This window comes from Eriocheir sinensis, chromosome 56 (genome assembly GCF_024679095.1).
Source record: "Eriocheir sinensis breed Jianghai 21 chromosome 56, ASM2467909v1, whole genome shotgun sequence".
Classification (NCBI taxonomy): domain Eukaryota; kingdom Metazoa; phylum Arthropoda; class Malacostraca; order Decapoda; family Varunidae; genus Eriocheir; species Eriocheir sinensis.
In genome coordinates this window covers 3,639,637-3,664,418 of record NC_066564.1, presented here as the reverse complement: position 1 = coordinate 3,664,418, position 24,782 = coordinate 3,639,637, and the positions used below count along the sequence as shown (strand labels likewise).

Sequence of the window (24,782 nt, the reverse complement as noted above, 5' to 3'; positions counted from 1 at the left end):
TTTTTGTTGAAACCTCAATTTCCTTCAACATTTCTTTACAGATTTTATGATTCTTGCAGTCACAAGCTGGTTTACCCTTTGGACTAGATAACCTTTATTGAAAATTGTTACATAAAAGTTTACATGAAATTTTATTTAAATCACATCATGATCTTTTACTAGTAAAAGTATCTTGCCTCTTTAGTAATCTTATAATCTTATCTTATAGGTGACGGCCCTGCTGGAGAAGTCCTCTGTGTGGGCACAGTACCGGGACCAAAAGCATGACTTGTTCATAGAGGCTGCCCCCACTGTTGCTGGGAGCCTGATGGGGGGCCCAGGCATAGCAGGCTCCATCACGCAGGGCCCTTCCCGCTCCATGCCCTCCACCCCACCCTCCATCACCAACACTCGCAGACTGCCACAAATTCCCTGAAGGAAACTGGTCTATCTTGAGGTTATTTTTATAAGTCGTGAATTTACAGAGTGTAAGAGTGAGTTTATATGACTTTTTCATTTGAGGATTCATGATGATACTAGTGTGCTTGTATAAATGGCCTGTGGTTTGATGTGTGGAAACAAAGAAATTAATGTTTCAAGAATAATGAGGGAAAAAATTGGTTTTGTATTTATGAAATGTAGCAACCATTTGATTGTGTATATTATATTCATAACTGAAGTTACTATAAGTTTCAACTAAAGAAATCTTGCTCTGCATCACAGCAATATATACCTGACTGCCAAATACCTCTCCAAGTATTGGACTTCTTCAATAGAGGTCTACTCTTGGACATGTAACCTAAGGCTCTCCTATTTTGATATTAGTTAGTAGGGAGCTACTGTTGTTTATAACAGCATATTAATATTTGAAATATGTATCTTTAACAGTCATTTGCAGTGTTGCTGTGCATCTTACCACTTTTGGGACACTGATCAATCACACCGCAGCAAAAAGAGAAGCACAGTACACTGTTTGTTACTTGTGATATGCATTGAGAAGGTGATCCTTGGAAGTGATTTCAGGTTGGTTTCTTTAAAAGTAACTTTCCCATTCACTTACAAAAGAAGCTGGCGTTTTTACACTAATTCTCGTTATTTTCTTTTTAAGATCAGAGAAATTATAAAAAAATTGGAACATATCACAATTGACTACTCTAATAAAATGTGATTGCATCAACTTATTCATAATGTAGCACATGTTAGCAACTGATAGTTGTCTGGTTTGCTGCTTGGCTTTAGCAGGGGCTGCTTGATCCCACAGTGTTTATATATTGTTACAAATGTTGATCTCAAGTTACCTCTGCCAAGTCTGCCTATTGTATGTATAAATGCATTTTCATTCATCATCACTAACTTCATCTTAACCATTAACGTTTGAAATGTTTCATATACTTAATGAAAATGTGGGATCAAGAGTAGAAAGTTCTTGAAGACTGATAGTCGAGATCCTAACACAACCAATTATCATTTTATGATTTGTGTTTTGAAAGTTGTTGAAATAGTGAGAATATAACAGATTTCCATACGATGTTTTACTCATTTGATTAAATGTAGAGTAAGAACTTTATATTTATCATGACTGTACTCTTCACTTAAAAAAAGATCATTTGGAAGAATTTATATGAAAACCACAACAAGAAGGAGATAAAGAAAGTATCTAGCATAAACAAAAGTAAGGATCTACAATCTTCAGTAACTAAAAAGAAAAAAAATATGAATGTAATAAAAAAGTAGGGGATAAATTCCACAAATTAAAGGAAAAGTAAGGGTCTGGAGCTTAGTAATTTTCTCAGTGATGTAGACAGAACACAGAGGTGAGCCAGCCAGAATACTTGTGGGTTGGGTTGTCACCAGTATCCATCTTATAAATAATTTTCATGTGTTTTTTGCCCAGAAAATGTAAAGGCCAGTTTATTTTTTTAGGCCTGTACTATTTATTAAGACCTGTACTATTTATTAACACCAGCAGTTTACCAGTCTCAAAAAAATATGACAAAGTAGCAATGAACCATTATCCATTTACACACTGATAGAGCAGATTATTCAACTAATGTCCTTTTTAAATGATTGAAGGTTAATATCTTCTTAAGTATATAATATGGCTAGAGGATCATCAGCTAATCATGGTTTTTATTAGAGTAAATTTGAATGTTTGTTCTTTTTTGTGTAGCATTTCATGGAACATTTTCCTCCATCTTAGTGACAAATATTTTTTTCTGTTATACCTTGATTCTCAGTGATGTCAGGCATGATCTAAGTCATGGTCTTCCAAGGGACTCTTGCCTTTCCCATCAAGTGAGTCTCAAGCACCATACTTAATATTCCAATTTTACAGTCACTCAAAATTTAAAAATATGTGAGCCTTACTAATTTTGCTGAAGTTCACTCCCAATTTGACAGTGGAGATGAACATTTCGGGAATTTAAGTTCATTTATATAAAGTTATGTAGTTAAGTTACCTAAGTGGCAGTACAACTTGATTCTTCCTAAAACATGCATTAAGAGTCCTCCAAATTTATCATAAAAAACACAAGGATCAGAAAATATTTCCCTAGAATTCTAGTTTGAGGAGTAATTTTAGCGCTCCACTTTCCCCAAAGGGCTCTGAACATTGGAATATAGCTCCAAGTCATTTGACCACTAAATAAATTATAAAGAAATATTATCCTGTGAATAAATGAAGTGACTTTGAGGCTGAAGAAGGGATGCTAATCCTACATGTGATCATCAGTAAGGTGTGATTAGAAAAACTGTTAATTGCTATTACATATACAATTTTTTCACTGGATATATATATTTTTTATTTATTTTTTATTTTTTATTTTTTAAGCAAGCACTGGACCTCATCCTTATGTTTCTTATTTTGACTAGGAAGTGAAGGCTGATGATTTAGATAGCAACAAAATAATGGAAAAAATGAGTCCCTTTTGATCATGGTTGCATCTGTTACTTCTGACGACATAAATCCCTTTCATAGTTATGACTGGCAGGTTGTTTAAGTTCATTACTGAATGACGTGTTTTCTATGTTGTATGTATAACATTTTTTTATTTATCAAGTACTGTCAGTATTAGATGTTCATTTTTTTCACATTCTAACCATTTTTTATCAAAATAGTAGTCCACCAATGCTTGACCCTAAGCATCAGGCATGCCATGGGAGCTGCGTGTCTGACTGTCAACCACACCATTGAAAAGGCAGAGTTGTGGTGACCAAGGGAGGTGGGGCCCATACAAAATATGCTTCTGTATGTATGTCACACAGGGAGACCAGACATGGGCATCAAATATTCTCCAGCATGCAGTAGCCTCAGCATCAGGTTTATTACTCAAGCCCACACTGCAAAAGAAACAAGCACTATGTTTACACTTTTGCACAGTAGTGTAGTAAAAAATTCTGCACCAGAATAGCCAGTTATCTTTTGAGCATAAGTAAATTACCAGTATTTTTAATACATATAGTAATCTGAAATAAAGCTTTTGATTTTTTTTCTATGTAATATTTGTACTTAATGACAGTTTTGATCCTTGATTTATTTTGTGTCCATGTAGTGCTGCATTTGTATGCCACATACTATTGGGGCCCATTGATGGTATGGCAAGATGTGTTAGCATCACACGAGACCTGTGCTGCTCACCACACTGTTATAGACAGTACAATAATAGGCACAGCATAATGGGCAATGTGGTGGTGATAGATAACCCTTTACTGTGTATAAGGGGAAAGGAGATGTAGGATTGGAGCTACTATGTCATTCCCACCGCTATGCTGGTGCCTATCGATTGTTAGCTACGCATCTGTCCACTCAAGGCAGATTAATGCTGAATATTTATTTCCACCTTCCTTCATTGTACCCCAGTACTCCTGGAGAGCTTGAGATCTGTCTGAAGAAGCACATTCTTGCTTATACTAAATGTTTGAGAATAGTGTGCAGCATCTGTGCTGCACAGATTTCCATGCTGCCATTGCAGCAGTACATTGCCCACTTGCAGGCATTTATACACATGTAACTATGCTGGGAGAAAATTGGTAAAGCACATATTTTTTGTCCTTAGGGAATATATCCCTATCCATTTAGATCTCTTCACAACAGGCATCATAATTTGAAACATATAATCTGCTTTCATAATAATATCCCCATAATAAATTAATTTTGGCAGTTTGTAATGATCATTTGAAGTACTTGGTGTTTTCTTGTTGAACTTATCACTGTGTTGAATACTGAAATTTCCTTGCCATTACTGACCATGTTTTTTCCTCCCTCTCTCCCTATCCCCCTTTTACCATGTAGTGTCTTTGTATCTTAGGATAGAAGCAGTCCCCAAAGGGAATATTATGAAGGCAAACCCAACTGCTAGTGTCTTTATATATGTGCTTTTGATTTTTTATTTAATTTATTTACAAACTAAAGCATTCCTTTGAATTATGGAAAATGAAATGAAGCTATTTTCACTAATGCTCCAGGACAGGCGTGCATCACACTACACCGCTGGATCATGACTGATTTAAGTACGGTTGACCAGTTGTTGTAAGGGCCATGCACTTGTCTTGCACTGCTGTCTGTATGGGCTTCTATGGCTGTGCTGAGAGGAGGCAGACAGTGGTAGCATCTCCATGTTTCTCACTCACTCATGTCAGTCAGTATTCAGGTAAAGAAGACCAAGTTTTTAACGGGGGTATACGACAGGTGAAAACGTATATGTAACTTCAAAATGAACCTTAGGGAAGAAAGAGTCTCAACAGAGTAACACTTCATATCACCAGAGGAAGCCACCAAAATTTCTCTGCATTCTATGAAGTTCCACAAATGAAAAGTTGGTTAACCTGTTGTCCTGGAAACCAAGCTGTAGTCTGCTATGAAGTGGGTGGTGGAGGGAACGTGCTGTGTGGGTCCACTGAGAGATCTGTTAAGGTAGAAGAAAGCTTTCCTGTGATGTAGACAAAGCTGATGTAGCATATTGTATATACCTGATTTTTATAATGAAGTTGTCTATATATGAATAAAGCCACTTAATCACTGTGACCAATGTTCAGTTACTCTCCAATTTGTTTTTATGAGTGCCCACTTGTTGAGTGCATGCTGGTGAGGACCTTCCACTGAGGTTTAAAAAGTCAGTAGTGTATTTCCAGCACTAGCTAGACAATTATTTTTGTCTATAAACTTAATAAACTGTAATTATTTTTTTTCTTTTATTCCTTGGCTTGGCTTTACTTGCACATCAGTCAAGTGCACATATCCTGCCATATCTGTACACCACTCGGAGGTAGGGGCTGGCCTGCCAGGATGAGGAGCTGCAGTGCCCTCAACCTCCCCTAGCTGCTTCTCTCTTTTTCTCTCCTGATCAATGTTTCTTTCCTTCTTATTGATTAATTGATATGTCGATCTCAAGAAAGCATTTGATTCAATGTGTCGTGAGGCTGTCTGGGATCTCCTGCCACTCCGCAGCATTCCATTGGTTTATTGACTGGCTTGTACTCCGGTACAGAGTGCTGTGAGCTGTGTGTGAGGTGTGTCCAGCTTCTTTCCTGTGAACAAGGGAGTGAGACAGGACTGTGCCCCATCCCTTTTCACCACTTGTATGTACTGGGCATTAGGCCAAGTTGTGAACCAAGGTAATTGTGGAGCATCTATTAGCAAACACCAGGTCACCGACCCTGTGGTTGCTGTAGATTCTGGTGATGGCTCTTGTGGCACTGCAGGAGCTAAATGTCTTATTGGACAAAACCAAGATACTGGCACTGTAATGTTGTTTCCCTTATCTTTTGTTAATATTTGCATGCTTAACTGCTCATCATCTGAATTTGCTAACTGCATGCATCCACCTCCTATGGCCTTCTTGCACTCTACTACTTTCTGCTTTTACTCACCCTTTTGTCCATATTTCTAACACAAGAGTTAGCCAGCATCTTTATTCTCTCATCCATTCCACTTGTAAACTCTATAAGAGCCTTTTGTATGCCTTACCTCCTTTGAAAGCATTCAGGAGGGGAGTGTCAACTGTGAAAAGGATTGGGTTGGAGGTGTTATGACTTGACACTTCAACAAATATACTCTGATAATTTTTGTGCAACTCTTTCTGCTTGTGACTACAATGCCGTAACGTTATATTTTTCAGTTTGCTTTGCCCTTGATCTGTCACCTATACAGTTCCCCTTATTAAACCTCCCCACTACTTTTTCCTTCTTTCATTATTCTCACAACTCCCTATTCCGGTCTCATGTTTTCTTTCTTTTGTTCCTCTGAAATCCTTTTTAACTCATTATTCCTTTTTTACTTCACTTATCAAACACCTAAAACCTCCTAACAAAATTTGAAGGTAGTTTTGTGAAGATATCTCCTCTACTAATAGTACAGCAGCTCCAAATCCAAATATCATTTTTCTTCCCCATTAACATAAGGAACATTTAGGTCCTTCCTATGTAGAGGTGTTAATGCTGTTTTGTTATGCACAAGGAGGGATAAGGGAAAACAACATCTTTATTTGTGCTGTAACATTTATTTAACAGTCAGAGATTGGTGTTAGATGCTCAACAATGATACTTGTACATAACTAATAAATGTTGACTAAATGGCCAGTTAGAATCCAAGGTACAATAAATCTTGAATTCAATTTATAAATTGTGGAAGAAAATTCAAACTCCATTGCTGTAATTGCAAATGATATCTGGGAAATGGTACAGATACTTTTACAGTGAAAATAAGTACTCCATTGCCATGTCCTTTAACAGTAATGAATCGATCCATCAATAAGGGCAGGTCCCAGGGGGGGGGTGTTGCCTCCCTCGCCCTATAACACTAACCCCAAGGATCCTTCCGAGCAAGTCTCAAACTAGAAACTTTTGTGGGCATCCCTTTTGGGGGTTCTCTTACAGAAAAGAAAAACAGGTGAGCAGTATTGACTTCTGGGTAGTGTGACACATGCCAGAGTTGGCATTCATGGAATAAGCAGGCGTTGGGCCTTGATTCAGTCACATAGAGTAGGTGCTGATTTAACACAAAATAATTCCAGCTATATTCCATGATTTGGTGCAGGCACTTATTACCAAAAGTATCAATTCATTTCTTTAAAAAAAGTAATTATTTACTGTCCATGCCTCGCAGGCATAGAGTAAGACAGTGAATACATGTAACATGATATCCAGATCATTGTCCTTTTGTGACGGTATCGATAATGCAATATACTCGTGCTGAGCGAGTCCATAACAGTGTTGGGCAAGCCTATCTGCTGAAAAACTTCCTGACGATACCCACTGTTCTACATTATGCTATATGTTATATTTTCCAAGATCTTAATGTTCTTGCCACATGCATGAGCAGGCTGTACTCTTTAATATATATATATATATATATATATATATATATATATATATATATATATATATATATATATATATATATATATATATATATATATATATATAGAGAGAGAGAGAGAGAGAGAGAGATATATATATATATATATATATATATATATATATATATATATATATATATATATATATATATATATATATATATATATATATATATATATATTCTCCATGCTCCACAACTCTGCCAAGTACTGGCTGAAAAGGGATGGGGGAGGGATACAGCTCTGCCACTTTCCTGAGTTCATAGGAAAGAGGTTAAATACCCCCCTCCTCCCCAACACTCTCAGTCCCAGACTGCAGGGCAATCAATAGATGAACGATGCCTCCAGGAATTCCATGGAGTCACAAAAAATCTGTCCTAAATTGCCTTGTCATGCACTGACTAAAACAATTTCTGAAGATTGACGTAGCCTGAAAGCATCCTCTGTTGAAACTTCCTTTGTCACTCCACCAGTACTCAAATCATTTGGATAATAGTTGTTGACTTTTCCAGGCATGAACCCAGTCTAGTCAGGTCACTGCAACTTAAGCAATAGACTGCTAATTTGCATAAGCAATAGAAGGGTAACCATCTGGCCTGGTAGTAGGCTGGTACACTGAGCAGTTTTAATACTGTGGTAGTTGTTGCAGTCCTGATGTTCCCCTTTACCTTCCAAGATAGGGATGACAAGCCCCCTCTTCCAGTCAGCAATACAGCAGTCAATCAATCAATCGGAGGTATCAATCAATCGGAGGTTATGCGGAAGGACACATCATGCCACTCATCCTATGACGCCAAATCTGTTGGTTTCTCCAGGCAAGTCTCCATCCTATCCGAGGCACCTCGGCATGATCTATCGACTTACTGAAGCCACAAACACTGAGCGTTCTCTTGGCCTCTTCCACTCAGGGTTCTCTCTTACAGAAACAACAAAGTGAGCAGGGTCTGATCCTGGGTAGCATGTCACATCCCCTTATAGCTGGAGTTGGCAATGATTTACTATGCAAGCAATAGATGTCGAATCAGTCTCACCGAGTAGTAGCTGCATTGACGCTGTCATTCCACCAATATTCCATGATTTTGTGTAGGCACTTACTACCAAAGGCATCTATCTACTTCTCCAAGTCACTATTCAGTGTTCACGTCTTCAGGCCATAGAGTAAGTGTTTTCTGGACACACTCAACATATGTATATAGTATTGCCAATATCTATGCAGGTGAACAAAATTTTTAATCTAAGTTGTTAGTGCTCCCTGTCTTACTGTATGGCTGGGAGACATGGACACTGAATAGTGACGTGGAGAGGCATGTCAGTGTCTTCGGTACGAAGTGCCTTTGTAAGATCATGGGGTATTGCTGGAATGACTTTGTGTTGAACCAGCGACTATGCAATGAAACTGAATTGAGGCCTGTTCCCAGCTTAGTCAGTGAATGCCACCTCTGGCTATATGGACATGCAGCATGCTTACCAGATGTTGCTCCTGCTCACAGGATTGTTTCTGTAAGAGAGAACCCTGAGCAGAAGAGACCAAGGGGATGCCCATCCAACTCATGACTAGTGTAAGTTGATCGATTCTGCTGGAAGGGGCCTGAGATGGATAGGGTGGCTGCGTGGGGGACTTGCTCTAGGGAAACGTCAGGCGTGGAGGCGGTAGGTGAGTGAAGCAAATGTATCCTTAGTTAATTAGTAGGTTTGTTTCCACCTCTCATCTTTGCCACAGCATCTCTGACCTCATCAAGAGAGGTTGGACTTCTGTCAATGGATGGATCAGCATCCACTGCTTGCAACCCAGCAGCTAGAAGCTACCCACTCAGAGGGTCCACCACGTACAAGTGCTCTTGCTCTATGTACCGAGTCCAATGAGCCCTCTGCCCACCCATGTCCGACACATGGTAATCATATGCCATTTGGATAGTGCCCATCTGAGAGTGAGGCTTGGAGTGGAGCTCCTTCAGGGCTTACTAAGCAGGTCAAAGGTCATTCGTATTGAGATTTATGTCTATAGTAATTTTACGTACTTAACTAGATGTAGCTTCTTAGACTGGGTGAGCTACAAGCTTATGTGTCCCAGGTGTGAACCCTTGGGCTACTTCTTTAGCAGTGCCAGACCACATTCTCATCAGGGGATGAGGCACAGTTCCTTGACTGATATCAAGTACCCATTCACTGGTGGGTGGGCAGGGGTTAGGAGATTGTCTATTTGTCTTCTTTCTGCCCAGGAATTGAACCCAATACTTTGCAGTTGTGAGAAGTGTGCTAACCACCTTTCAGCTCAGAGATCCTGGGTAAGATTTACAGGCAGAGTGGAGCCAATGGGCAGTCTCCTTACACTTGTGCCCCTCACTACCCACCAGTGAATGGGTACCTGGTGGCAGTTAATGTTTTTGTCCCATCCACTGGAGTGGTAGTCAGGCACCACCAAAGTGAGAAGCCAAGGCATTCAGACTTGGGGCACATGAGCTAGTAGCTCTGTCCAGGGAAAACTAAAAGTAGGTAACGAAATAGATGATTGATGATTATTGGGGCGTTTGGTCTTGGTGCCGCAACTGCAGGGTCATGTGGCGCCGTAACGAAATAGAGCAAAAGGCTCATTGGGCTGAGTACTTAAAGCAGTTATACACAGTGAACCCTTTGTAGGCAGCTCTTTCCTGCTGGACTAGATATAGTGGATGCTAATCCATCCAATGATGAAACCTCACCCTCTTGCGACGAAGTCATTGAGGCTGTGGCAACATTCAGGGGTGAAAAGGCAGCCGATACTTTTAACATCAGTGCAGAGCTGCTCAAAGATGGTGCTGCAACCGTGATCCATCGGTTGAATGTGGTCATGGCTGCTGTATGGCAATCTGGTACCATTCCTCTTGACTAGAAAAGGGGACTGGTCATTGCTATCTGGAAAGGTACAGGAGACCATCAGGGTTAAATAGCTTAAACCCGTGTGAATAATATTTTTTTCCAAACAACTCGTCCTATTTCCCTAAGCCAAAACTTGCACTCCTCTTTGAGCCCACAGAAAATGAAACTGTAATATCCTGGTCTTCCAACAGCTCCCTAGTTGCACCCCTAAATAACTCAAACACAAGGAGTACAGCTCCAGCCTCGACTGACAAGTGCTTCATCTTTGCCCATCAGACACTGGATGTTACAGTCTCCTTTTCATTTCCAGCACAAAAGCAGGATAAATAATGGATGGCACATGAAATGCTAAAGAGGCAAGCAAGGAACCACCAAAGCACTAGCATGGCAAGTGCCCAGAGTGCTTTGGAATTGTGCAGTGATAAATTTGATGGGTGGACAACTAGGGGTCAGGGTGATCTAACATACACCACCAGCAGGTGAGAGCAGCAGTTTCCATTCCTCTAAGAGCAATGAGCTCAGGCTGACTTGCAGCCTCAAGAATCGAATAATAAAAGCCAGGACTTGTAGTGCAGTACTGGTGTTGGTAAACTGCTGAGACTTTCACCTGACAGTACAGGAGGCACAATGCAAGATCACATAATGAACCCTTAACATTTCAGTTTTAGTTTTTATGATATTCAATACCATTAATGCTACAAAAGATTAAAATTGAACTAGAGATTCATAAATACAGCAGAGTCTCTATCATGTAAACTGCTGAATGAGTTACCTAATCAGAAAATACAACTGACTAGAGCAGATACTGACTAGCATGAATCTGTCCCTAACTCCAAATAATACTATTTAGACATTTGAGTCAAGACATTCTTGGCATAGGTCATAAGGGAATTGCGAAGGTGAACTGCTAAGGCAGCAGAATGGCACTGGCGAATGTGGCCTCTGAACTCCTCGTGTCTGCTGCTGGGGATGATGCGCATGAACGTGTCCAGAGGCGCAGACATGACCAACTCACTGAGGACAGCTGTAGACGAAAGGTGGAATCAGTCAAAGAATCATCACTTGTTATATCAACCTTAGCGTTAGGTAACAGGTACACTGTGTCCAAATAAGGCCGTGATTTTAAGATTATGGGCCGCCAATTTAAATAAAGTAATTTGTATCAATTAAGAATGTTACCTACTAACAGTTTACTATTGTATATATTATCAAAGAAAAAGTTAAGCTAATACTGAGATGCTGATTACACTACCATGAATTAAGAAATGCCGAGTTACTACAAATCCATTAGGAAACCAATACAAAGTTACTACAAATGTATTACAAATATTTTATCAATTTGACATTTAATGTGTTTTTGCATTCACATGGCAACCTCCCAGCACCAACAAGAGATTCTGCATTATCTTCACGCCTGTGTTATCATCCTCGCAGTGTGGTGTGAAAGAAGTCACTGAAACATGGATGAATTGGATTGAACTAAAGCTTCCATGTTAGGATTTTGGTTCATGAATGGCTTCTCAGGAGCCATAACCTGTTTGTAGAGCAAGGTTCCCCTGTATTGGTTTATTATAAAACATTACTCTAATAACTGTGATGGTGTATGCTAAACCATGCAAACTATGACCTATCACACTCTATTACACTTAGTCAAGCTTGAACTAAAAATGTTGTAGGGACTAAATGACCCCAAAATCCCAAATCATCTCTGCATGTAAGGAAAGGAAAATGCATTAAATGTTCCCAAATTTAAAATGTTTTTTTCTAAAATAACCCTTGTGAAAATTAGCAGCTGCATGAAAACATACAAAACTACAACAATTTAAACATCTGCTGACTTCTAGAAAAGCTATAAAACCGTAATATGAAATACTAGACACTTTATAAGGACACGTTGATGATGGCATGCAGTATGCTTACCGTTAAGGACGTCTGAGTATATCTGGTGAGCTGGGTCTGATTCTTGGAGGTTCGATTTGTAATTAATCAGTTTAGTCACCAGTTCCTCCCACTCTAGTGGTGACTCGTACATATCCTGCAAAAATCATTACATCTAGCATCTTTAAAAAATCTATAATGCCTATGAAAACAAATGACAAGTTAACTAAGATCATTTCATATGGAAGCACCACTGGAAGTTGTAAAAGCACCAAGGGATGGTAAAGGGAGAAGTTGAAGAAATAAGGATTTGGAGGCAGAATAATGTAAGCATGGCTATCCTGCCCCCCCCAGAAAAAAAAGCTAAATGTCAAAAAGAAAAGAATCTGGGTTTAGTATAAATTATTTTGTTACCTTTCCAAACTGGAGGAGAGCATAAGGAAATTCGTGCAAGATGTAGTCAAGTTGCTGTGAGCGGTCTATGCACAGGATCTTCAGGGACTGGGCACCCAAGGCTGAGGGGTTGGCAGTGGCAAATTTGAGAACATTTGAACGGTCCTCTGATGATGGCAGATCAGAGCTTAGTAGAGACTGAAAAATCACAAATATGGGCATTAACAACTGATGGTGATGAAAAATAGAAAAGCTCATGAAAATAATGACTGCAGGAAAGATAAGTTCAGTTGTCACTGGGCAGTCTTTTTTACTTTGTGTTTTATACTTCTTAAGATATGACATGCATGCAGAAGATGAAGAGTCAATTGATGATTAAAATGGAAACAGCCCTGAACACAACACATGGAAAGCCCTACCTGAAGGACCACCAGGTGCAGCAGTGATGAGGATAAGCTTTTCCCGACCTCCTCAGGATCTTGTGGAGTTACTTCCTCTGGTGTGTCTCCCTCCCCTGCCAGGGCCCTGCTCAGGGACTGCTCCTGGCTGAAGGGAGGCAGAAGAGCCAGAAAAGTGGGGCGTGGGGCATACAGCTCCTTCAAGGCCACTCTATGGTCACTCCAGTTAGGATCTTCTTTTGACTGGAAAATAATACAATATTGCATTCAAGGGAAGGACAGTGCTGCATATGCAAGTAGTACTTAAGGGTAGGATATAAATTAATAGTGGGTGCACTCAGAAGCTAGGAACCTGCCAGTTAAACCTATATAATGGAGTTTCTTGAGTATGGAATCAATAAATATCCTTAAAAAATTAAAGTGCTATTGCAGAATGATATAGGAAGCTTTGTATGAGACATGAAATGGCAAATATCACTCGGCTATCTTTCAAATACCTGTCAAAGAGCAATCAGTTACTTAAGTACACTGTTCATTGGCCAGTACACATTCCATCATTAACTTTGTTGGGCTGTCTTGACTGGAACAATTGATAAATTTCCAGAAAAAATTCTCCTGGGCTGTCACTGTAGGCTCTTTGTTTCATCAACTATTGTCTGATCACATTTAAAGTCTTTTTGAACACATGAACAGACTCTCCTGAATGCCTTTTCATTGCTACACCACTGGCAGAATCTCTTGTGAGGCCTTCAAGTGGTACTTCACATTTCATTAGGATAAACCAGGCACCCTTATCACCAGCTTTACACCAAAACCCGTATCCCCCCACAAAGAATACACATTAAAGAATCCAGATACCACTGACATAAAGGGCTATCATGATACGAGAGTAAAAACTATTCAAAGATTCATATGCCTATCCAGTACACTTACTTTGTCACCAAAGGCACCCATGAGGCTTGCCAGGTAGAGGCTCACCAGCACCCGGATGGCTCGGTCGTAGCGGTCGCGCTGGTCAGTTATCTGTGGCAAGACCAAATGAGGGGGCTGCTTGTTTGATTTTGGTATTTCTTATATTTCTCTTTCATAGAAGAGTTTTGTATGATAGAGAGGATAGTCCATTCAAAATATGGATGTGCAAATTGGGCATGAAATCATAAACCTTTATTTTGGTATCTGTACTAACCAATATAATGTTTCAATCATACTGACAAATGATGACATCAAATTAACTTTGCTGTGAGTTTACCCTTACCTCAGAGTTATGTGCATATTCTAAAAAGAACTTCTCAAGAAAGTCCCTCAGCCAGAGTGAGTGTGTGTTGCACTCTGGGCCACAGGACACAATTGGGTACACTGCTATGAAGGCATCAACAAAGGCGTTCAGGGAAAGAGTACCCTCTCCAATCAGGGACACAAACACCTCTGTGAAAACCTCCTTTTTGTGCTCTGCCAAAACCTGAAGGAGAAACATTAACTCTAAGCATAAGAATAATTTATATAGAGATAAACAAGATTGCCATTTTCTGCAGCATACTTAGAGAAAGATCAGTATTTATTCTAACCTGTGCAAGAGGAGAGAGTGTGGTTGCTCCATCCTGTGTTGTCAGGAGGAGGCGTGAGTGTTGCAGCAATACCACCACCAACTGGTAAGCTCGGAGCGAGGCCACAACTGTTGCCACCTAAAGTAAAAGTGAATTATCAAAAATATGAACAGGAAAAGCAGATTTCTTTTTACAGTAAAAAAAATTTAGGGAGTAAGTAGGGAGACACCTACCGAAATGGGTGCAGGCCACTCCCGGTGAGGTATACATGGGAGGTGAGGAGAGTGCTACAAGCCCTCCAAAGACCCTCCCTGTGTCCTCACTTTCCGTTTCCCTATTGTCTCATCTACACCAGAGTAGTTCAGCATGCTCTCTAAAGACAGATCCTCTCTCTTTCCACTCACACTACATTCACACAACACACACAAGTTTTACAAATTCAAAATGGCTAATATAAATGACATTACCTAGGAGTCCCCATCTGGGGCACACCACAAATTCTCCCAGGGAGGACTCCCCTTTTGGCTGCCGACTTGAGAGGTGTTTTGATAACTCCTCAAACCTCTTTCTTATCAATTTCTGCAACACTCGCGGTCTTCGTTCTAATTTTTATTCTGTGGAACACCATCTCCCCTCCTCTAAACCTCACCTTCTCTTCCTCACTGAAACAGGTTTCTGAGGCTACTGACAGCAATCTCTACTCTTGCTAACTGCATGCCTCCTCCCCTCCTGCGGCCCCGCTGCACTCGACTTTCTAATCTAGCTCATCCCTATATTGTCCAAACCCCTAATGCAAGAGTTAACCGGCATCTTCACTCTTTTATCCCTTACACTGGTAAACTCTGGAACAGCCCTCCTTTGTTTGTATTTCCTCCTGCATATGACTTGACCTCTTTCAAGAAGAGTGTATCAAGACACCTCTCCACCCAAAAACTGACCTCTCTTTTGATCACTCTTTACTTTTGTCTGTTGTGGGAGTGGTGAGCAGCAGGCTTCTTTTTTTTCCTACACTCTTTTTGTTGCCCTTGAGCTGTCTCCTTTGTTGTAAAAAAAAAAAAAAATAAATAAATAAATAAATAAATAAATAAAATAAATGCATATTTCCAACTAGAGGCAGTACTACATACCTGTTCAGGAGAACCTCTGTCCAGAATCACAAGGGCCAAAGCCAGGACATCTGTTGGCCGAGGCTCCTGTGTCTTTGATAATTCTTGCTTTATGATTCCCAATACCTGTGAAAAATGTCAGTATCTATATAAAAATTTCAGGAATAAGTAAAATCAAATAAACAGTAAAACTTCAAGCATAAGTATAATGTATCAGAACATCCATAACACTTGTGTAAACCTGCACTAAAAGCATATGTTTACTAGAACAAATGACCCAAACTATATACCTTGTCTTTTTTGTATTCCTTAAAGCAATTTGATTTCAGAATTATTGAAGAAACTTTGTAAGGGGCAACCTTTTCCATCATCTCCAACACACAGTTAGCCTGCAAAAGAGAACAGAGAAAAATGAATTAGAAACTTGGTGATAGTATTGTGGGTTACAAACTTGGCTCAGCACAATCAAATCCAGTTTGATTCCCTTGGCCTCAGCAGACATCTGTTCATACTGTAGTTTCTATATACCTAGCAGAAAACAGGTACACAAGAGTTCTTACTTTTCTTTCTGGATAAGGAAACAACAAGCTTGGCATGCAAATCTAAATCTGACTGCCATAGGACAATGTGTGGGCACTAGACAAGACAATCATCCTCAGTTCCCCTCTAACCAAACAATAATGTATATCCACTCTCTTCAGGAGGAAAGAGCACATGAAACAAGTCTAATACATAGCTGATTTAAAGCAATGATATATAAAGAACATAATTTTCAATCCAACAAAATGTGTAGTCTCTAGTAATCTGTGGTTTTCACTCTCCCTTACCTGAGCAGCTGTAAGTGGTGGTGTGTTGGGGTTGAGGAGAAGGGCCGACACAACAGGGACAAGGCCAGGGCACTGCAGGTCCAGCCGCTCCACTATTGCATCAGGGGTGAGGCTGGACACCTGGTAGTACTGTGTGGCCTGTTTCCATTCTGACTCAGTTTCACACCTTCACCATGACAAGAAAATTACATTCTCTATGGGACACATTAAATATATATAGTAACTCAATAACTTTGCTGCAAGGTATTAAACTATGCATTATCTATCCATTCTTCAGAAGTAATCAGATGACTTACTGGGCATAGTAGTCCCCAAGCAATGCTGAGGAATCCTGCAGCAGGGAGTGTAGGTCTTCACCATCCTCTTCAAGCTGAGGCAGCTCGTTGTGAAGAGCGGTGGTAAGGATCAAATGCGCTTCCAAAAGAAGGTGCAAGTATGTAGAATGAGAGGCGTTGCGGTGACTACGCCCCACACGCACCATCTCCTTGTACAGGCTGGCAGCACTGGGCAGGTGGAGGGCATAGACAGTGTGGGACTTGTCACCACCCCTGGGAAAAAAAAAAAATATGGTGCTTTGTTTGCTTTGTTTGATGATTATGGTAAGAATTCACCTGTAAAAATATTAAATAAGCAGTAGTTCATTTTAGTGCGTCCAAATGAAACTCCAAAAATTTCTCACTCATTATTGGCGGCAATGAGGGCCAGGCATGACTTGGTGAGGGTGAGTGTCTCTACGTTGAGGAACGGCCGCAGGCCCACCAGACACACTGTCTCCTCCCAGTGGGGAGGGACCTGAAAGTGTGACATTTCAGTTAGCATTAATTTACTCTAGTAAAGGAAACATCTTATAAGATAACATATTAACATTTTTTAATCTAAAGTTTGAAGAGTTTTGGACATTTTTTGTTATAATCTCACTTTTGACATAGTACTCAATACCTTGATGATATATATTGGGTCAAAACATGTGCTCACACAACTGTTTTTTAATAAAAATTTATTAAATTAATTTTGGTTTCAAAAAGCTTTATGTGACTACAAATCTTCCCAATACTTACAACCATATTGAGGCCCTCTGGAAGGTGCGAGACAACAACAAACGGGTGAGGCCTGAGAGTGTACGTCTCCAGGCCAGTGAGTGTGAGGGCATGCAGAAGAGACGGCTCAAGTGCCACCGAGTACACAGGCGCCGTGTAGGAAAAGACACCACCACGGACCACATTGCCACCTGGACAAAAATAACAGAGGCCCATGCTCACCCAAACTGTCCAAATTTCCAACAACACTATCACCTGCAAATACGCCCAACGCCAAATGGTGCTCCACACCTCTTATTTTTCAGTCTTGCACCAAGATCTACTCTGGCTTCCATTTTTCTCATACAGCCATCCATGCAAATATTTTAATGCTATGGTGACATTACACACCCACAGCAACACCAAAACCCACTCAGCTCTCCCCTCCATATATCAGGACATCTGCTTTTATTCCATTAACGGCAGGAGCCTCTCCTATTTTTAAAAGTCGTCACTGCCTTGGATGCCTTCTCAGTCTCCCTGGCTGCCCTACATAAATTTTTACTCACATAAGAAAAAAATGTGTATTCACCAAGGAACAGAAAAATTTATCCATGATATGTTTGTAGATAATTGCATTGTGTTTACAAAGTTATTTCAAACCAATGATGTAAAGTAAATGATCCACAGGTGTTGTACCCACTTCGCCATGTGTTCCCTCTCAGCTATTTAAATAAGCTTAGCTACATCACAAACAATACTTTCAAATAAAAAACAATCAGATTTGACTCACTGAAGGGATCATGGGAGAGGGTGATGTGGTAGAGTTGGCCGACGTGAGGGGTGGTGAGGAAGACCGAGGCACCAACCTTGTGGGGGGCGCCAGCAGGAGGATGCAATGGGTGAGAGAGCCGGCGAGGGTGTGTGACCTTACCATCTGTTAGATCATGTAAATACAGTTAAATCATCATCAGTAACGATTCTTTTTCTGCCTAGACACTATGAAGGGCTGAACGTTAAACATGAGAAAACCTTTAACTATGGTGAAGTGAAGCACTATATGTTCCTGCAGCATTAAAGCACTATTTTCTAAGTCTCAGACATTTAACAGGATACTCACACTGATGAAGCATAAGGCCTCACATCCCATAGTTAGACAAAGGCAAGTGACTTTCACGTCATAAACAAAATGAAAAGACAAGAGGAATGGACTTCTGGTTCATGGATTCTTCCCTATAACTGGTATTGTAAAACGAGACATTAATTTGTCCCGGTTTTAATCTTATTGCTTGTATTGCTTTTTCTATAATCAAATAATTTTAACTATAAGCCCGTTTTGAAGCCTTGCTGAAATACAAACGGAAATAAATATAGAACTTTTATGAAAACCTGTACTGAAAACTTTCTGACTATGACTGAAAACATTACATTACTAGACTGAAACCAAATTGTCGAGTCCGTTTTGGCGTTGGCTCCCGTGGGTCCATTTCTCCCCTCTGCTCTGCCACACAGTCCCAACACCTATTTTTTCCTCTCATATGTTACCTATAGCTAATATATGAGAGGAAGGGATAGGTGTCGGAACTGTGTGGCCTAGCAGAGGGGAGGAGAGGACCCGCGGGAGCCTACCCCAGACCGGCCTCGACATTTTTGGAAGACTATAGTAGCAGAAAATAAACACCATTAAATCATACAACTTGCCAGAACTAGTGCAATAACTAAGTATTACATACAATACAATTATAACAAAAGATGCTAGTAACAAACATTAAGATCCACAATGGCCAAAATGGTTGTTTTCAGCTAATATAAATTAAAGTCAGCTGTGTTTTCCAAAAGACAAACAAAAGTAGAGTTACCATTTTTTCCTTTCTCTGATTCATATACAGCTGTCAGCATGAGGTTGGAGAAGGGAATGTCAGGATCAGTGTTGTGGTCTGCTCGGCGATGGATGAGCGTCACTGCTTCAAACACATTGGCTGGCAGCTTCACCCCTGACCCATTACCAGTCAGCACCTTCATACGAACAGTGGAACACCGCGCTGAGCTAAAAGCAATTCACCAGGTAAAAGATCTTTCCTCGAACTTGTGAAGATGGTGTTATCCAAGATGCTAATGGCCTTCACATATAACACTTTTCTAATCTTAAGGGTTTGAGTAACTTTGTGTGCATTACTTGCTTCTTACCTGACAGGACCAATCACCTCCCCTGGTTCAGCCACAGGACCGCACTGAGCGGCTCCTACCAGTGAGGGGAAGAGGAGAAAACGGCTGTCTTCTGTGGGGCGCCGCCGTCCATATGAAAGTGTTGGGACCCACGTCATCTTGCTCAAGTCTACATAGTCATCAGCATCTCTTATGGATACCAGTGAATCCTGAGGAAAGCACCATATTGATATTACTGCACTCAATATTAAATTGTTAATTAGTTTATTAAAATAGTGGTCATACACATGTGAATGAAATATCCTTACAGATTAAACAAAATAAGACAGTTCACCTCTTTCTTGAGTGATTGCCGGTCCCTCATCAAGCAGATGGAGCTCAGGGAGTCGATGCTGCGGCCCGGAGATCTTGAGGCTGACCGTGTCTTGGATTTAGATCGGGACTTGCTGCGTTTCTCCTGTTGCTTGCTCTCTTTTTCTTCTGAATTAGCTTTTAACAGTTGTGAATTTATCGTAATTTGAAAGACATGTGCTTCTGACTCCGATAAGCACCCAATGATGTCTTCACACACAGCAACTTCTTTAACAATAAAAGACATGTCCAGCTCCATGTACTCTTCAAAGTCAATAAACTTTACCTTTGAGAGGTCATGTGTTTTTTCACAAAACCTGAATACTGTCACACTGATACCACAGGCCACAGCAATATTTCCAGTTGACTGACAGCAGGCAATGAACTCCGCTGGTTTACGAAGAGGGATCTCCACCATCTCGAGATTGGCAACACCCGACTGGCTGCTGGGTGTGACACGGCCAGCAATCCTTGCCCGCATGGGTTGGTTGGTGGTATTATGCTCCCAGTTGAGGTAAACACGTACATATCGGTGATCTCCACCATGCCTTGCTGGCTTGGTTTCCAACGTAACCACAAAATTGCCTGAGTAAGGAAATTTATTGATTACTGACATACCTAATACAATTCAAGAAAAGTACAAATCTATAAAAAAAGACAACTTTGGTATAATTCATAACATGTAAATAATTTTATATTAAACACATTTCTATGTGATAAAAGACAAATCCAGTTTGTTCACTTACCTGTTTCACAATACACTATTTGCTGCACCAAGTCAACAGTGGGAAAGCTGCCTTGCAGGGCCCCACCAGCCTTCAGATCACGAATGTCCACAGTATGCTCCCCGCCCACCAGCAGAATGTCATCCTTCCCTTTGGTGACTCCCCGGCCCCCGGAGCGCTCGAGGCCGGCCACATCTTGCTTGGTGAAGTGGTGCACGGAGATGACCCGCACCATCTTGCTGCTGTGGATTGAATTCTTCTTCATACTTTCAGAAAATATTTTCAGCATTCTTGGCATTAAGATTCAAATAAAGAAAAATATGATAATTCCTTAACATATATCTAATTATCCCCATGATAAAGGTTTTGAATATGGGAAAGGCTTATCATATAGGGAGTAGAACATACAAGAAAAACATTTGCTAATTTATAAAATGATATAACATCTCCACAATTTTCTAACTATAATAAAACTACAAATCTAGCAATTTTTTTCATTTCTTGTGTATGAATATTGACATGTTCCTGACTTTTTACAAAACTTTAGTCCACTCCCACATGGAGTAGTGCATCCAAGCTTGGTCCCAGTACCTCAGGAAGGGCATAGACACCTTGGAAGAAGTCCAGCGATCTACCAAGCATGTCTAAGCTTTGAAGGAGCACTCATGTAAAGGACTTAATACATTGACTCTTACTCAGTGCAAGAGAAGTAAGGAGGAACATGCTGAAAACTTGAAAGCTTTGGTGAACATCTGGAGCTTCACCCATTTTACATTGGTAGACAAAACTGTTTATTCTGGTTAGTTTTTATATTTTTCTTAATTGATCTGCTCACTATTTCCTGATGAAGTTACTATAGTCCATTCACTTGAGCCGGATCCCTGGCTTCTTGCTGTTTGGTTGTTGGTGGGCTGGGTGTCTGATATCTGTCATCCAACACACTCGCATAGGTTCATAAAATACGCATAGCCTATTTCTTTATATAGCTCATATATTACACAAGATAGGCAAATTTTTTGAGATCCTTGGATTAAACAGATATTGTACAACATTAACAAGACTTTCAACACTTGGTAGGGTAAAAAGAAAAAGAAGTTACAGGTCACAAGATAACATTTACTAATGTTTATAACACTCTTTACTTATTATCAATCTTTGCAGCAATTATGGGATCAATTCTAAAATAAAATGGCTGTTCTCATACATAAAATCTTCCTGAATACAATGGTATATACTCTCAAATTTTAGATAAAATGCAATGTAAGAGAAAAGGAAGGATTTGTAAAAATTGAATGCTGTTTTCTGATTTACACTCCTGTAATTACTTAATTTTTTACTCTATCAAGTTTTGAAAATCTTGTTATATACAGTTGTACAATCAGTGCTTACGGTGACCTAATGATGCTGACAAAACTTGCCCATCTAGTGTAACAGATGAACTAAGTAAAGAAATATGAATATTTTGTAAACCTACACAATTGTGTTGGGTGATAGAGATGTCAGACACTCTGCCCACCAAAAGCAGCATCCTTACTTACTCAGCGAGGGATCCAGTTTAAGTGAGCGGACTACATCCAGTTTCTAGAATCTCCCTTCCCCTCCTCAAAACTACCTAGTAATTTTTGCACATAAATAATACATGTTAAAATCAAACATGAAAACACCATAAATACAATTTGGTCCTTAGAATATGCAGGGAAAAGGAAAATAAGCACTTAACCCTGTAATAGCAGGGATCATGTTTCTGAATGGTCCCTCTAAGCTAGAAAAGTGAAAAAAAATCATCACTCACACAAACCACTGCATAATATATATCAAAGCATTTGTGATCAGTTTATGTATCATCTATTTTGGGGGGTTTATATGATGGCACAAATTTGGCCCGTCGCTGCTACACGGTAAAGCCACAAATTTGGCCCGTCACTGCTACCGGGTTAAGCACTTACAGGAAATTTTGATACTTTGCAAGTGAGCCCATCATCGATATCATTAACATAGATTAAGAAGAGCATGGGGCCAAGCACTGATCCTTGAGGTACGCCGCATCTTAATCATAAACAAAACAAACAGGTAAACAATGCAAGGTCAACAATACACACCTGAGGACACACTCACTTAGTTGGTCTAGCCTCAACAGGTAAAGAAAACTAACAGGTCAACAACAACAACAACAAAAAAAAGGTCAGTAATACAAGCAGGTCAGCAAAATGATAAAGTAAGCAAAGAAAACATGTACCAAACCCACCTGAGGCCTCCCCCCGGCCCTGCCTCACCAGGTCAAAACACACACACACACACACAGCAATAGTGTGGTCACTGAGTACAAAGACAAATATAAGGAAAGCAGAGGACTCAGCGGCAGCAACAAAGCTGGTTCCAGGACTAAGAAATTTAACATAGGGAGAGCAAACCTGCCCACACCGGAACAGAGGAGGGAGAGATCTGACAGCAGTGTACAGGGTGCTGAGCGGGACGGCAAAAGTGGACAAAGATTTAATAATGTGGGATACTAAAGAATCAGGTCATGGAAGGAAGGTGGAAAAGGAAGCCTACAGAAGAGACAAAAAAAAAGAACAGCCTTCCCCAGAGAGTGCTGGCGGCCTGGCACGGCCTGGAGAAAGGTGTGGGCCACGCAAAGGTGATCCATGATTTTAAGGCAAAGTTGGAAGATAATAGAGATAGAGGCGGGGCGGCGTGGCCCCGGCCCCCCCACCATTAGGTGCATACACCTGAGGGCCCCCCCCCCTCCTACCTGCCCCTGCCTCAACAGGTAGTCAGTCTTTCCCCGTGCAGAGGCCAGAGAGGCAGAGACGGCAAAGGCACGGCAGAGGCACGGCAACACTTAGGGCCAACACCTTAACTAGGACACACGGGGCAGGCCCCGAGGCAGGGGGTCAGTGGTGGAGTGTCACGTCCAGCCGCGGGGCAAACCATGAGCAGGCCCCGCCGAGCCGCTGCCGCCCTGCCGCGGAACTAACATTTAGTGCAGCCGAGGCGCGGGGCGTCCCTGGCGGCGGCTGGGTGTGGGTGTTGCGGGGCACGGCTGGCCTCACCCTCGGGCGGGGCGGGGCTCACCTGTGCTGGGGGGCGGCGGCCATCACGGGGCACAGCTGAGCGGCGCTGGCCAGCACTGGTACCAGTACCGGTGATAATGGCACTAGTACCGCTACTAGTAATAACAACGGCACTGGTACCGGTACCAGGCCCCTAACGTTTCGGTACCGGTACCGTAAATCGCTCATCCCAGTCGAGCTGCCTGGCCAGGGCGAGAAGTTCAACCTTTCCTTGATTGGCTGCCTCGATGCGTTGCTGGGAAACTGAATTTTAACGCGATTTTTTGAGACCCAGGTCTTTAACACACTGTATATTTGAGTTTCACACCAAGCGTCATATAATCAACCCTCCGATTTTCACTTATTCTCTCTTATTTTCACTTTCATAATCTCTGGAAATCTCCTGCCACATTTAGTATCATGAACTTGATCAGCTGAGGGTTTTTCAGTAAGATTTCCACCAGATTGCCACTAACTTTTCCCTGCCTACAAGACAAACACTTGTGTTATAGCGGAGTGGTGCCTTACCGGTGAGGCGGGATACTCTGCGGACACAGCCAGCCGCGTTAACATTATCCCAAGACTCCCACGGTGGACAGAGCGAATCCCTCCCGTAAATGAATTATCCCATGCTCATACATTTAAGGGCATGGAGTATCATGGAGGTAACGATGGGGGGTACACTGGAATATAATGAAGTTAAGTTTCCCTTCTGATTCGCTCCCTGAACGACCCAAAAATTGATATTTCCATATGATGTTCCTGACATTCACTCATTCCTTCCTGCACCCCTGTTATGTGTCTTTGCCTTAATCATCGTTGCCCTTAGTTCTTACAATTATAAAAAAAAATCAGCAAAAATTAAAGAAACCATGTGAGGAACGACAAACTGGGGAACTGAGGTAAATAAATGAGTGTCTGCATCGGGGAACCATGAACTCAAGAATGTATGGAGGAGGGCGCGATATGTTCTTATAAATCCTTCAGACTGTCAAATATCACATATTACTTATTGGCTGGTTATACTCTAAAGTCTATTCATTTGGGCAAGGCCACTCACGGCAGCTTAGTCTCAGCGACTCCACTTCCCCCTTCTGGCTGGGTAGCTCCGAGCTGGATGATGTGACCTACTTGT

At 40.9% G+C, this 24,782-nt stretch overlaps 2 protein-coding genes across 9 annotated transcripts in view; one reads left to right on the top strand and one right to left on the bottom strand.

The window, feature by feature from the left end:
• LOC126984171 (dnaJ homolog subfamily C member 13-like) overlaps window positions 1-5,160 on the top strand; it is a 38,412-nt gene extending 33,252 nt beyond the window's left edge. For all 6 annotated transcript variants that reach the window (XM_050837591.1, XM_050837587.1, XM_050837592.1 and 3 more), the window contains one exon: window positions 209-5,160. In XM_050837591.1, coding sequence (XP_050693548.1) covers window positions 209-415 — 207 coding nt within the window. In that variant the 3' untranslated portion in view covers window positions 416-5,160. The remainder of the gene's footprint in view (window positions 1-208) is intronic.
• A 2,328-nt stretch (window positions 5,161-7,488) lies between these two features.
• LOC126984170 (BLOC-2 complex member HPS3-like) lies at window positions 7,489-23,741 on the bottom strand. Of its 3 annotated transcripts, none has more exons than XM_050837583.1 (19): window positions 23,670-23,741; window positions 20,616-20,836; window positions 19,853-20,454; window positions 19,540-19,727; window positions 19,212-19,399; window positions 18,146-18,289; window positions 17,395-17,564; window positions 17,016-17,128; window positions 16,633-16,884; window positions 16,337-16,502; window positions 15,800-15,898; window positions 15,531-15,635; window positions 14,425-14,541; window positions 14,115-14,318; window positions 13,793-13,882; window positions 12,881-13,102; window positions 12,483-12,659; window positions 12,111-12,225; window positions 7,489-11,214 (listed from the first exon to the last, which is right to left on the bottom strand). In XM_050837583.1, the coding sequence occupies exons 1-19, from the start codon at window positions 23,690-23,692 to the stop codon at window positions 11,033-11,035; spliced, it is 3,378 nt and encodes a 1,125-aa protein (XP_050693540.1). In that variant the 5' UTR covers window positions 23,693-23,741; the 3' UTR covers window positions 7,489-11,032. The 3 variants fall into 3 exon arrangements, with proteins under 3 accessions (XP_050693540.1, XP_050693541.1, XP_050693542.1); XM_050837584.1 differs by having other exon boundaries at window positions 7,490-11,214; window positions 23,573-23,739; XM_050837585.1 differs by lacking the exon at window positions 23,670-23,741 and adding an exon at window positions 23,347-23,537 and having other exon boundaries at window positions 7,490-11,214.
• Window positions 23,742-24,782: the final 1,041 nt, after the last annotated feature.